General features: G+C 39.6%; 1 protein-coding gene and 1 long non-coding RNA gene across 2 annotated transcripts; one reads left to right on the forward strand and one right to left on the reverse strand.

Moving 5' to 3' along the window:
- The first annotated feature begins 103 nt into the window (after positions 1-103).
- Positions 104-9,853, forward strand: LOC123511518 (protein XRP2-like). Its single transcript, XM_045267488.1, has 7 exons — positions 104-236; positions 1,633-1,842; positions 2,705-2,877; positions 3,191-3,347; positions 4,487-4,643; positions 6,344-6,499; positions 7,072-9,853. The coding sequence occupies exons 1-7, from the start codon at positions 163-165 to the stop codon at positions 7,171-7,173; spliced, it is 1,029 nt and encodes a 342-aa protein (XP_045123423.1). The 5' UTR covers positions 104-162; the 3' UTR covers positions 7,174-9,853.
- Positions 9,854-9,986: 133 nt separating this feature from the next.
- On the reverse strand, positions 9,987-12,729 carry LOC123511519. The gene is made up of 4 exons (XR_006676852.1): positions 12,191-12,729; positions 11,636-11,935; positions 10,610-11,520; positions 9,987-10,561 (listed from the first exon to the last, which is right to left on the reverse strand). It is a non-coding gene; the product is annotated as an uncharacterized LOC123511519 (long non-coding RNA).
- Between the last annotated feature and the right edge of the window lie 1,690 nt (positions 12,730-14,419).

The raw sequence follows: 14,419 nt of genomic DNA on the forward strand, positions 1-14,419 counted from the left end.
ACAGAATTATATGTAATAAATGTAATGGGAAAATATGAAAATGCTTTATCTATTTTAGTATCACTTATAAAGTCACCAAAAATAGTGGAGTTTCCGACCTGGGAGTTGTATGCTGTCCACACCAAAAATTCTTCGCGGGAAAAGTCTACGGTGCGAGGCAGAATGGGGTGTGTCCAGAGTAGCGGGCGGGAGGAGGCGGTGACGAAGGTCGAGGAGCCTCCAAAAGCTTATTCATGGTGAGACGAGGCTGCTGCAGAGGGTGTGGGTGGCTTGTGGTTCAGAGTGAAGTGTGGAGAGCATGTGCCGCAGAATGGAAGTGTTGAGCGGGGCGTGCCCTGTGTGTACGCAGTTTGTCCTTTCAAAGCTTATTTATGATGGGGAGAGGCTATTGCGGAGGGCATTGTCGCTTTGTGGTGCAGAGATGGGCAATCCTGGAGAACCAATCCACATGTGGATTTATGTTACAGTATTACCGCGGAGCGAGGATACTGCCAGTGCCAGCTACCGAGGCGACACAGGTTACCAGCTAATACAACTGTATATACTTATTTTCTTATCCATTCACTTACTTATTTGCTTAATTTATTTGTTTTATTCTCTCAGACTTTCCTATGACAATCTATTCCACAACATCACGTTCTCTTCCACTTATTATGTACCTCTCTTGCCAGGAGAGAGAATAAATGGGATGAATTCCCTTAGATAGCACACACACACACACACACACACACACACACACACACTGCAACAGAAATGCATACAAAACGATTCATATCAGCAAATGACTAAATGACTGGCCCAGCAAAATCGGGACCCCTATTCTCCATAAGCGCCAAGAGATGCACAGCTGTGAGGTGTGGCGTGTATGTACCACAGGGTTGTGATGGTTGAAGGGTGGGGCATGCCTAACCTACACTGGCACAGGGAATAACATTGTCTAGGGTTGTGTCTCTGCTGCCACATGTATGCATGAATGGGCAGTGGTACCAGTGAGGCCAGACGAGGTGAGGTATGTGGGTATCCCTTGCTGCCGCTGCTGAACTCATGTGTGACCCTTGCTGCTGTACCGTTCGTAAGTTGTGTTCAGTACCATAGAGTTGATCATAAAGTGTCGACCATTATGAAGACTAAGGGAATTTTTTCTGGCCTGCATTAATTGTTGGTATCTGTGGAAATGTCTGATTATTCCTGCTTGATGGGCTGCATGATGTGCCATAGTAAAATAACAGTCCTCATTGCTTATATGATATAGCTATAATGATTAATGAGTAAGTAAAGTAGTGGCATAAGAGCTCCCTAGCTGCTTCTGTATTTCTATCTTCCTATGACCTGAACTCATTTAAGAGGGAAGTTATATGACATTTATCCTATTCTTTTGACTAACTCTTTCCGATCTACTTGGGGACTAACCTCAAAGTGGGCCTTATTATTTAACCATTTTTGTTACTCTTGGCCAGATTTTTTCCTCTTGCACAAAAAACAAAAAAACTCCCTTACAGGTAAACTCTATGACAGCCAAGTACCTTTCAGCATTAATTAACTTTCAGATGACTTGTGGAGCTTACACATCACAGAATTAAGCTTCACCTCCACATACCAAATCTTGTGTTGTCAATCATATGTGTCTTGCAGGGACCGGAAAGACAAAGTTGACCCGGCAGACTTCACTTTGGAGGGTCTGAGAGGAGAGGAGGCCGGCAGAGTTCCAGGGACCATTAATGGCCAGCAGTTCATCATCCAGAATTGTCAGTCTTCACAGATCTTTCTCCTGGACCACATCAACACCATTACCATCGACGACTGCTCTGACTGTACTATCTTCATTGGCCCCACAACTGGCAGGTGAGATGTCTACCTTCACTGCCCAGACACTTCACTATACCAACATTCCTTCCTGGTACAGTTGAGGAAGCTCTAACCTGATGTGAGCCTGAATTATGAAAATGCAAAGCTGTGTGTGTGTGTGTGTGTGTGTGTGTGTGTGTGTGTGTGTGTGTGTGTGTGTGTGGTGGTGTAACAATATGTTCTAAGTGTGTCAAAGTTCTTTTTAACCTAAGAAGTAACATTTTTCCTTTACTGTCAAAATATTTCTTTTTTTTCCCACCATACATTTCTTATGCTGGGCAAAAGTGTTTTGCCAATATCATGGGACAAGATCATGTAAGGAGCCCAAGTCTATTTTCATTACTTAGGAAGGGTTCTTAACACCAATGGGATCCTATGACAATGTGGGTGAAGGGTATTTTTTTTTAATTAAGTGAATACAAAACAACAAGACACAGAATGAAAAGACTTAAGTTATGAGATGAATGAATGCAAAAAAAAAAGAAAACAATAAAAAAAAGGAAGGTAATTAGGGTGAGAGATAGAAATGCAATAACTTTAAACCAATTTTTAAAACAATGAATTTACTCCTTAATTATATTTTAAACATTAAAAACATAAAAAAACATAAGAAAATAAGGAAAGCTGCAAAAAACCATCAGACTTATAGGTGGCAGTCCCTGTGTGAAATATACCTAACCTAGCCCCACCTATTATCCCAATCCATATATCTGTCAAATCTTCTTTTAAAGCTCCTTAATGACTTAGCACTAACAACCTGATTATGAGTCCATTCCATTCATCTACCACTCATTGAATATATGACCTGTGCAATTCACTTCTTTCACCATCAATAGTAATGTTGATAATGATATTGCAGCGTGTTTGTGAGGGACTGTCAGGAGTGTGTGGTGGTGGGTGCGTGTGGCCAGTTCAGGACTCGAGACTGCTGCCGCTTGGAGGTGTATCTGCTGTGCCAGACTCAGCCCATCATTGAGGCGTCCAGCAAGATGAAGTTTGGCTGCTTCCAAGCTTTTTATCCGCAGCTCAAAGGTGAAGACATTGCTCATCTTTTTTAAACTCCTCTTCCTCCTCCACTTCCTCCTTTTCTTTTCCCTTCTCCTCCTCATCCTCCTCTTCATCAGCTTATTAATATTCTTCTTCTTCTTCTTCTTCTTCTTATTATTATTATTATTATTATTATTATTATTATTATTATTATTATTATTATAACATACTATTATAATTATCATTATTTTACTGCTACTGGTGTGCAAATGATATAACAGGGAGCAGGTGCTGCTGCTTTGTGAGTCCACACCTTACTGAACATTGCTGTAGTATAAGTATTGTGTTTTGTCACCAGAACACTTCAGCAAGGCCAGTCTGAGTGTGTTCAACAACAACTGGTCCAATGTGTATGACTTCACGCCAGTGGATGGGGAGACCAACTGGAGCACCATCACCCAGCCCTCTGCCCTGCCTCATGCATTCCCTTTGCCCAGGACCCAATCCCTTGCCAGGTGAAACTCAACGACACTTTGCTCTCGCCAAAATTATTTTCAAAGGCCATAGAGATGATTAATCAGATTCTCAAGGGTATTTCTCTTAATGATATATCACTAGAACTAGAAAAAGAAAAATACGCATTTAAGCACCTACGTTGCTTCAACTCTTGTAGAGCCTTTTTGAAAGCAGTCGGATGCAGTACAGAAATGTTTCAGTGTTGTGTGTTGGGAGTGGAGGTGTTCTATGGGTGGTGTGGTCAAGTTCTAGGTGGTTTATTTACGTGGTTGGCTATCTTGTTAATATGGACAGTGTAGCAAATAAAAAATTATTTGTGAAATACTAGGGTAGCTTATGTCTTCAGGTACACCATTTCCTTGCAAGTAATGTTAGCCAGAGGTTTTGTAGTGAAGGACTGAGCATCTTGTGCAGAAGCAATGGATACCAGCAAGGTCTATTAATGTATTAATGGTGGTGGGGCACTACTAGGAGTTTAATTTGGATTGAATGTCTTGGTATGCTCATAGTTTTGAGCAGAGTGGTATTGCATGGCACATAATTTACTATGCTCATGCTATGTAGTGAATGATGTTATCTGGGATTCAGGCTCTACACAAACATGCAGGTTCAGGCTCAAAAGTCCATTAATGTTGAGTGACCACCAAAGAGATCTTAATTTTCAGGTTAGCTTAAAGTACAGATAATACTGTGTAATATCTCAGGTCAGGTTAGGTGTAGCTTAGGAAGCTTGGCCTTTGTATTGGTGCTTCCCTGATGTTGTTTCTCATCTTTTTATATTGCTCTATTCAAATAAGATCTTTTGACTTTTTCTTTTCTTCCATATTTCATATACTGTTTCTTTTTTATCTTGCATTCTTTTCTCATCAAAAAGTAATTGTTTGTGATAAACAGGAATAGAAATTTGTGCCTGCTGCACCTTGTTGTTCAAGTTATAATGTGGCCGGATGTGATCTGGCAGGATGTGATCCAGCTGACTGTTTAGTATGGTGTGAAGAAAATGAAACACATTCAAGGCTAGAGAACAACTAGTAGCTCTCACAGTTGGTCTCAGCTTTGGTAATACAGAAATGCAAGCGTAGGATGTAGTTAAACTGTTCTGTATATAGTGGTGTGAGGCAGGTTGAATTCTTTCCAGTGTGGGTCTGAGTGTGGTGGAAGAGTCCAGTGTGGTGCCCTACACACTGGGGTCCCCTCAGTATCACGGTCAGGAAGCTGCCCTTGTCATCCTTTTCTACGACAGCGACCAGCACCACAGGGCCACCACATTCATTGCTGGCCTTAGGAGTCAGGTGGTGAGTACTCTGCTTATATTGACCTTATTGTAAATCATAATTTCAAAGTTGAAATTATCAATCCCTGGATCCTTATTATGTAGTACATTATATAATGCTGAACACAAATGTGTCACTAAAGATATGATGTAATACCACTTGCTAACAAAAGTTACCTTTTGGAGAAAATGCTGCATATGCCTACATATTTTTTGTTGTATGCTGTATAGATATGATCCTTAAGCACGAGATTCCATTATTCGATATCTTAGAATATATTACCAAGGAGTTAGATGATGGAAATAGCATAGATGTTATATATCTAGATTTTAGCAAGGCGTTTGATAAGGTACCGCATAGGAGGCTAGTGTACAAATTGAGACTACATGGGATAGGGGGTATGTTAGTTGATTGGATTAGTGAATGGCTTTCTGATAGGAAACAGAGAGTAGTATTAAATGGGGCAATGTCTGAGTGGAAGGAAGTGGTTAGTGGGGTACCCCAAGGATCAGTGCTAGGACCTCTTCTTTTCTTGGTGTACATTAACGATTTAGATATAGGAATTAGTAGCAAAGTATCAAAGTTTGCAGATGATACTAAGATAGCATGTGCAGTACAGGGTGAAAAGGACAATTACAGAATACAACGAGACCTGGACAGGCTGATAGCATGGGCAGACAGGTGGCAGATGGAGTTTAATTCTGAAAAGTGTCAGGTTATGCATTTAGGTAAAGACAACACAAACTTTAACTATGAGATGGAGGGATGTTGGCTAGAGGCAGTAGAGGAAGGAAAGGATTTAGGAGTAGTGATAGACAGGACTATGAAATTTTCAAAGCAATGTTTAGAAGCAAGAAATAGGGCAAATAGGATCCTGGGTTTTATAAATAGAAATGTTAGTTATAAAAGTAAGGAAGTGGTGCGTAGCTTATATAATTCCTATGTTAGGCCCCATTTAGAGTATTGCATACAGGCCTGGTCACCCCACTATAGGCAGGATATCAACATGTTAGAAGCAGTTCAGAGAAGAGCAACTAGGATGATACCAGCATTAAAGCGCCTGGAGTATAGAGATAGATTAAAGGAATTAAACATGTTTTCATTTGAGAGGAGATGTATAAGAGGGATATGATAGAGTTATTTAAAATGTTCTCAGATACAAACTACATAGATGTGAGATCTTTCTTTACCTTAGAGGAGGGAAATAGGACTAGAAATCATGGCAGGAAGATTAGAAAGCAAGGCTGCAGGTTAGATATAAGAAAATATTTCTTTAGTCATAGAGTGGTAGACTTCTGGAATGCATTGCCAGAGACGGTTGTAAATAGCACTAGTTTGACAATGTTTAAAAACAGATTAGATAAGCACTTAAATTTATTAGATTTATAATTATGTATAGCACTGCATGATAGTTTTTATAAGAAATTTACTATAGTTAAATAAGACATGATCCCCATGTATGGGGACCATAAATTGTAGAGGATTTCGCTGCAGGACTTAGCCCTGTTAATGGGCCAAATATTTAGAATTAGTATATAATGTATTGTGTACTTGTAAGTGTATCTTTAAGTACTGATGACGAGGTCGCTGTGCGACTGATACAGGATAACCTAGATGGGCCCTGGTGGCCCTTTGTTATCCTATTATTTATGTTATGTTATGTTATATTCCTTTTTCATGTGATTTGATAGGTTGATGTATGTTTGTACTTCTCTCTTCAGGCAGACTGTAGAATTCAGCACAGTCGAGAGGTGAAGATGGAGGCTGTGGATGCAGTGCGGGTGTTTCAAGGCAGCGAGCACAAGGCTGCTGTGAGTCGAGGTCCCATCATCGCCCTCCTGTGCCTGGGCACTGATGTACACCAAGCATGCACTGTGGTGAGTTTCTCCTTCACTAGTTTATCAATGTTGCCACATTTTTTATCTGAATGGCTTATGGTATAGATATGTAACAATAATGAAAACATTTTTTGTAACCTCAAAAATGTGTAAAAAATTTACATTAGTAGATTCAGGGGACATTTGAAGAAGATGAGGATTTGAAGGTTATTTAAAACTCTTATAGAGATGTTAAGAAAACATTACTTTCTAAAGCTAGTTTTACTCAAGAAAGTATTGGTGTCTCATCAGTAGTGGTGTTTTATCTGTCTTTCAAATTATTCAGTGTTAATAATACAAGGAAGCTCTTTTCATTGATCTTTTCTTCACTGAGCCAGGCTGCTGTATCCACAAATGTGGACTGCTGAGAACTAATCAGATAGATATGAGTTCAATAAAATTCAGAATGTAGTCAGCTGCAATCAATGATTCTTTGACACCTAAAAATAAAGTACTGTTAATTACCCTTTCTCTATGAACAAGTACTTGGCAGTATAAGATTTGAATAGAAGTTTTATTTGTGGAAGTATTAACAAGAATGATTCTGAGTGTGTCTTCCTCTTCCATGACAGCTGGCACATAACACGGGGGTCTACGTCACTCCAGACTCCAGCATTGGCCACAGGCAGATCGATTCCTTCTTTTCATATGCCTCCATGAGTATGACCATGTGAATCCCTACTCATGCCAAGCACCAGTGGACCAAGGGTGTGCCACAGCTGCTGTTGTTGCTGCTGCTGCTGCTGGGAAAGTAATGTAGGTGGAGTTCCCAAAAGGATTTTATGTGCACACCTCTTGAAGAATTTTTTTTCTGGTGGTGGTTTTCTTTGTTTAAAGTATTTCTGTTCACTGTTTGGTTTCTTTCTTTAAGTTTATACACACTGTAAGGTGTGTTAAGATTGATGCTAGAAGCCACAGAATGATTGCTTCCATCCATTCTGTGGAGCCTTACAAAGACAAGTGATATTTGTGTGGTTACAAAGGATATTTCTCTGGCAAATGGAAAAGGGAAGAAAGTCACTTGAGAAAATGCTCTAGAGCCCCTGCATTTGATGTAATTTCTCTTGTAGCTGAAAGATGTGTTCAGTTAATGCACAATGTTTTATTTGATATGTATGTCAGTATATGACAGCGAGTGAAATAGTTCATTGCACTAAGAAAGGTTTATTAAGTTAATTGAACAGATAGGCACACCATTAAGCTGTAAAGTCAGAGTACATTTAGAGTACATTTATTTTTTTTTTTTTTTTTTTTTCATAATTTACAGTAAAATACAATGATCATGTGCTTTGTGTTAAAATGAGAGAGTTGGAAATCTTATTCCATCTCTCTTCAACACTGTCAGAGTGAAGGAGAGCAGATGGCAAGAAGGTGAGGATAGATGTTGTGATGCAGTGATTTGTGGGAGTTATGCCTAGCACCTGCCTGGTATTCTTTCTTTTTACTGGGACCATGAAAAGGTGACTTTGTCATCTCTTCTGTTTAATTTTCAAGAAGGATCTTAGCTTATAGTTTGCTCACTTCATCACATGCTGGAGAATTTTCAGCTACAATATCATAAATAATATTGAAGCACACACTGAATTTAAGTTTGGATTTTCAGTTGGAACAACACAGAGAACCTCCAGACAGTCAGTCAGTCAGTCTCTCTCTCTCTCTCTCTCTCTCTCTCTCTCTCTCTCTCTCTCTCTCTCTCTCTCTCTCTCTCTCTCTCTCTCTCTCTCTCTCTCTCTCTCTCTCTCTCTCTCTCTCCTAACACATTCTGTAGATTTCAGGTAGCCATTTGGGGAATTATGATGGTTGTGGTGGCAGAATTAGGACATTTATGCACACAGGTTATTCAAATATGAACCCATCTTTCATCTAATTATTTCTGTATTTATGCACACAGGTTATTCAAATATGAACCCATCTTTCATCTAATTATTTCTGTATTTGAGTGTGGATGCAGGGGCTCTGATGTTGCTTAATAGGTTTATCTAATGTGTGTAGTACCTGAAAGATCGTATGTAGTTTTACAATACCAAAGAGAGTCGAGGATGTATCAAAGAAATGTCAATTTTTCATCATCACTTAGTTTATACTTTGGGGATATACTCTTGATATTTTTGGGAATATAATTCTTTTTTTCCTAGTTTCACTCATTTGGTGCAAGCAGCTGTAATGTGATAGGTACAGTACATTTGAATAGCTACAGATACATCTGAGTAATTTCTTTTTAACAAGTATAGATTAAGTAGTGTAACTGAACTGCTGTGGATGAAATTTATTAATACATTCTTAGAATCTGGTGATGAATCGTGAGGTAGGTATTTGATGACTGACGACTAACAGTTTATCAGTCATGATTTGTACAACCTCATCTATTGATAATCACAAATGTATTTATTATGCTGAATACTTCTGGGACAATATTGAATAATGGGGTAAACAGGAGTTATGAAACATCTTGTGTAACAATTTAGCTGTTTACTACACCACTTCATTAGTCACACAGGGGCAAAGCACCTTGTTATGAGCAAGACACCATTCAGGTTGTTTGGATAGTGAGCTCAGGTGTTCAGTATCCAGTGTGTGAGGAGGGGGACCAATTAGGCATGTGTCACATGCCTGCCTGTCTCTGCACCTCTCTTTGGGTGCACCTTGGCGTGAGTAAATAATTTAGTAAGTGTTTTGCCTTGTGTTTGATATTACTGGTATTCATAGCATACCACTGAAGCTAGTCTTTTCTAGTCAAAGCATTCTTATGTTAAGACTCACTTGAGATGCAGTGATAATCGCTATTACTGGAGGTACTTAGTTTTAATGACACCATTGGGTTAACAATAATCAAGTGTGTATGTATGCATGTGTGCGTGGTTTTTGCATTTTTATAATTCTCATGATTCAAGCTTAACTCCATACGGTTGTATTTTTGTATGTCTCCAACTTTTTTCATAAAATATGTATGTTTCTTACCTGCAATATCTCTTATCTGTTCTAGTTAAGTTAAGGATCCTTAAGATTTTCCAACATTCCTTAACTAGTTTTTTTTTCGCTTTATTTACTAAAGGCTAGATGTGTGATGATTTTAAATCATGTGGTGATCATTGTGAATCTGTCAGTGTTATAATCTGAAGCACCACTGTCACTGAGGTGTTGTGGATGATCTAGGTTGTGACTTTACTGCCTGGATAAACCTGCAATGCTGTTAGAGAACTCTCTCCATCCGTAAGCTGTCCGTCCAGTGCCTCACTTTCAGATGAACTATATTTTTTATTAGACATATGTACTCCTGCACTGTGATATAATGCTGCTCATGCACTCTGCTTGGAGGCAACAGTGCCTGCCATGCTATTAAATATTTCTTTGAAATGGGGTTTCATATTTTGCCCAACCAAACCGTATATTCCTGTAAGTATCTTTTCAGCACTCAGCATATAGTCTTGGATTTGGTTTGTCCCACTAAATAAACAAGTAGTAGAAACCAATTAAACACACTCACTCACTCGTCTCATTTCAGTGTAAATATCATACTGGATGCAATATGAATTCTTTGCATAATTTTGCTGGATAGCACTGTAAATATTAAGAATCAGGCTTTTACAAACTCTTTATTGGTTTAATTCTTTAGAATCTGGTAATCATAAAAAATAATTATGCATGAATTCTGAAGACAGTCTTATTAACACTCAGTTTGTACTTTAATGTTTAAAGTCAGCAAAGACTTGTGATTAGAAAATTGATGGCATGGCTCCAGGTCTCCCTCACTGTAGGACTATTATCCCCTCAAGGGGGTGTCGCTATGGCCAGCTGCTCATTGTTGCCTGGTCTGCCTGACACGTACAATATCTCGGATTTTGAAACAAATTTAGCTAATGGTGAAGCCGTGATTTAGCTAAATGGTGAAGTTGAGAAGGAGGTGGGAACAGGTCAATTGATGGAACAGCATACCTCATCAGGCCAAGATGGTTACCATCACTGTCCAACAACTGTAATGAGTAATGAGATTAGCCAAGTATGAAGATTAGCACTACTTGAAAAGCAACGAGTTTAGCACCTGTAAGGCAACGAGTTTAGCACCTGTAAGGCAAAGCGAGTTTAGCACCTGTAAGGCAAAGAGTTTAGCACCTGTAAGGCAACGAGTTTAGCACCTGTAAGGCAACGAGTTTAGCACCTGTAAGGCAACGAGTTTAGCACCTGTAAGGCAACGAGTTTAGCACCTGTAAGGCAACGAGTTTAGCACCTGTAAGGCAACGAGTTTAGCACCTGTAAGGCAACGAGTTTAGCACCTGGAAGGCAACGAGTTTAGCACCTGGAAGGCAACGAGTTTAGCACCTGGAAGGCAACGAGTTTAGCACCTGCAAGGCAACGAGTTTAGCACCTGCAAGGCAACGAGTTTAGCACCTGCAAGGCAACGAGTTTAGCACCTGGAAGGCAACGAGTTTAGCACCTGGAAGGCAACGAGTTTAGCACCTGTAAGGCAACGAGTTTAGCACCTGTAAGGCAACGAGTTTAGCACCTGGAAGGCAACGAGTTTAGCACCTGGAAGGCAACGAGTTTAGCACCTGGAAGGCAACGAGTTTAGCACCTGAAAGTCACTGAAATTAGCACCTGAAATGCAACGACATTAGCACCTGAAAGGCAACGAGATTAGCACCTGAAAGGCAGTGAGATTAGCACCTGAAAGGCAGTAAGATTAGCACCTGAAAGGAAATGAGATTAGTTCCTATACCTAGAGAGATTTGCACCTGAAAGACCATGAGATTAGCACCTAAATCCAAGGAATTAACTCCCTAAACCTATTGAAATTACGACCTTGGAGGTAATATGCGCGATCAGCAGCCATGATTTTAGTAGAGCCTAATGTTTGCAAGACCATTTTCCTCACCGTGACACGTTGACTCCATTGCCAGCTGGAGCGGCAGCTTTCACTTCAACCAGTTTCTTTTTCCTCCGAGATCGTAGCGTGCGCGTGCTTTTCTGCAGCAAGCGTCTCTTCCTCGCAATGCCATCTTCTCTCCAACAATTTCCACACAATGCTGTAAAAAATGTAATTTTCAATGAGCAAAATATAACCTTGCAGCAAACCTCTTAGTACACTAGTATAGACATAATATATACAGTAATGTCGCTATATACATACACTCCACTTACCTATGTATAACTGCGGATCGTGCGTCTTTCTCCAACCATCTTTAATATCCTTTATAAGTGGCGTCTTTCTCCACCCATCTTTAATATCCGTTATAAGTGTCTCGTCACTGCTGTTCATGGCATTGCTGTGGAATAATCTACACTATTAATATACCTGAAAGGCAATCAGAGGTTAGCAGCCTAACAACCTAACACCCTAACGACCTAGGAAACCGTATCTTTCCTTATCTGTTGGTACGAAGGGTTGCTCCCAGCGCTGTCCCGCGTTGTCCCGCGATGAACCTGTGACATGGTACTTACCTGTAAATGGAATATAAAAGATTAGTTCTCGTGGTATTTCATGTACACTGGTTTGAATGAGTGACTATATAGTTTAATGTTAAATCAACTCAAACCCATCCATTCATAATCACCTCTTCTAATTTTCTTACAAGTAGGCTACATACTGCAAATTTCGTTTCGGCTCCACCCACTGGCAGAAATATTACAATCTCTTAGTTATAATCACATGAAAACTTGACCTTCAATACTAACACCGCAGAAAATAACACTCACCAACACATGGAAAAGACGACAGCGAGGGTGGAGACAGAGCACTAAAACACTAGCCACGTGACCCCTAAAGAACGCAACGCAACCCAACACACTACCACTGCACTCATAAATTTGCTAAGCCAAACTGATCGCCCGCTAGGACCTCAAGCTTCATTGCCTCGGGTGTGTCCGAATCTTTTTCCTAAACTCGATGACACACAGTCGTGGTTTATATCCGCATGTGTTCTTCGTCTTTGTATATAAGTCAAATGAAGTTGATTTGCGTTAACACATACTGGTATGGTTAAAAACATGAAAGGATAAGAGGAACTGCCAAGGAAAGCAAGTCGTTTTCTTCCTATGATTCCTTTCGGACAAACCACCTCCCTGCTCCTCCCAGGCCTGACTCCCCCCCTGGTCTCAACATGTAGTTAACCCAAAATGTAGAGACATTGAAAAGATTCTAGGGGCTATTTATGAAGTTTATCTGAAGATTCTGCTAGCCAGATTCCACTTTGTTGCATTAGACTACCTGTGACTTGTTATAAACCTCTCATTTACGGCGAACCGGTTTGCTTCTTAACAAGCGAGCAAAGATCCCGGATGATCAGACCACCTGATGCCTTCCCCTCCTCCTTCCATCCACCTTCTCCTCAACCTTCTCTCGTCCCTCCAATACTCGTTTCCACTCTCAACACAGGTTTTTAGCACAAGGAAACACAATTTATAAACTGTCAGGCCTCTGAGAATACTTCCTCCAAGAATCATGCATGCAACTAATCTGATCGTTCCTGAAACTCATAATGACTGCACGGTAAATCTAATCACTGAGTCATTTCCTTTAAACTATTGCACAGATATTGCTCGTTATTTTTTTTTTTTATTTTCTTTTATTTATTTATTCTATTTATTTGTCTTTATTTATTTATTCATTTTTTTATTTTGTTTATTTATTTATTTATTTATTTTTATTTTATTTATTTTTTTTTTTTGTGTGTGTGAAAATCTATGTACTACTCGATCATGTCAACTGTAGTAAATATCGCATTTTGTTTTAATGATAATGATATTTAACTTAAGATCAGAATTTTGCATAGTAGAATAATCGGAGAATACTTTCCTTCCCGCATCCTTCCATATCGTATTTAGCTATAATGTATGAGTATACTGAACTCTGTGACCAAGAATTTCATACAGTACAACACTCGAGGGCTTCCCCCCTAAGTATACCCTCCCATCTTTCATATGTCCCATCACTGTTGTCCCCACATTCATTTGCCGCACAAAATTTTGCTCGCACTTATTATGTCTATTAATTTAGAATACATATTTGCGTAAAGAACGCATGGATGTTTTACTTATACGCAGATTGATTTAAATGGGAAATTGCCAAAGGAATGCTATATATCAATGTTATGCATAACAAATAGTGATAACAACCATCTCTTTTTATGTGAGAAGAGCATAGCTATAGAACATAAAACAGAACGAAAAAAAAAAAAAAAGGGAGCGAAGGGGCTCACTAAGGTGCAAGTTCTTAAAGCAAGGTAAAAAACGATCATCCAAAATTGGAGGATAAGTACATGTCTCGAAACCTTCCTCTTGAAAGAGTTCATGTTATAGCAAGGAGGAAATACAGAAGCAGGCTGGGAGATTAGGCCTGGTATATGAGTTCAGGTTAGTTTAGTTGTTGCTTGAAGTGTCTTTTTGAAGTTCTGTAGGTGCTTCACAAGGTTATTATGAGTTTATTTCGATCCGGTTATTGGTCAGGGTGTCTTTTGAAGTTTTATATGTGCCTGGCACGTCTCATGCATAGGGCTAAGCTGAAATGGTTTAAGTGAACTGGTGAAGGGATGGTACAGAACGCTGGATAGATAGACAGCCCCTGTTGAGGCAAAAAATATGCAGTTATGCACTATAGAAGCGATTGGAGGAGAGTGCAGAGTGGAGTGATTTCGAGGAGTAAGAAAAAGAAAAAGGCTGTGGTAAGATTATAAAGTAAGGCTGAGTTTAGATGAGCGACAAAAGAGGAGTATATGAGGGGACAAGCCGAGGTAGTGAGTGGCAGGAATCAAGCAGAGAGTGGCGGAGAAAATGGAGTGAGCTTAATTCATAACGTAAGGTATGTGAGTGAATGAGGATGAAACGTGAAGTGAATCGTCAGATTGAAAGAAAAACTACGAGCATATGGACAAGGCGTGTGGAGGAGCTCATCAGATTAATGCAAGTGCATGGCTAATCCAGAGAATG

The sequence above is a fragment of the Portunus trituberculatus genome, chromosome 31 (assembly GCF_017591435.1).
Source record: "Portunus trituberculatus isolate SZX2019 chromosome 31, ASM1759143v1, whole genome shotgun sequence".
Classification (NCBI taxonomy): domain Eukaryota; kingdom Metazoa; phylum Arthropoda; class Malacostraca; order Decapoda; family Portunidae; genus Portunus; species Portunus trituberculatus.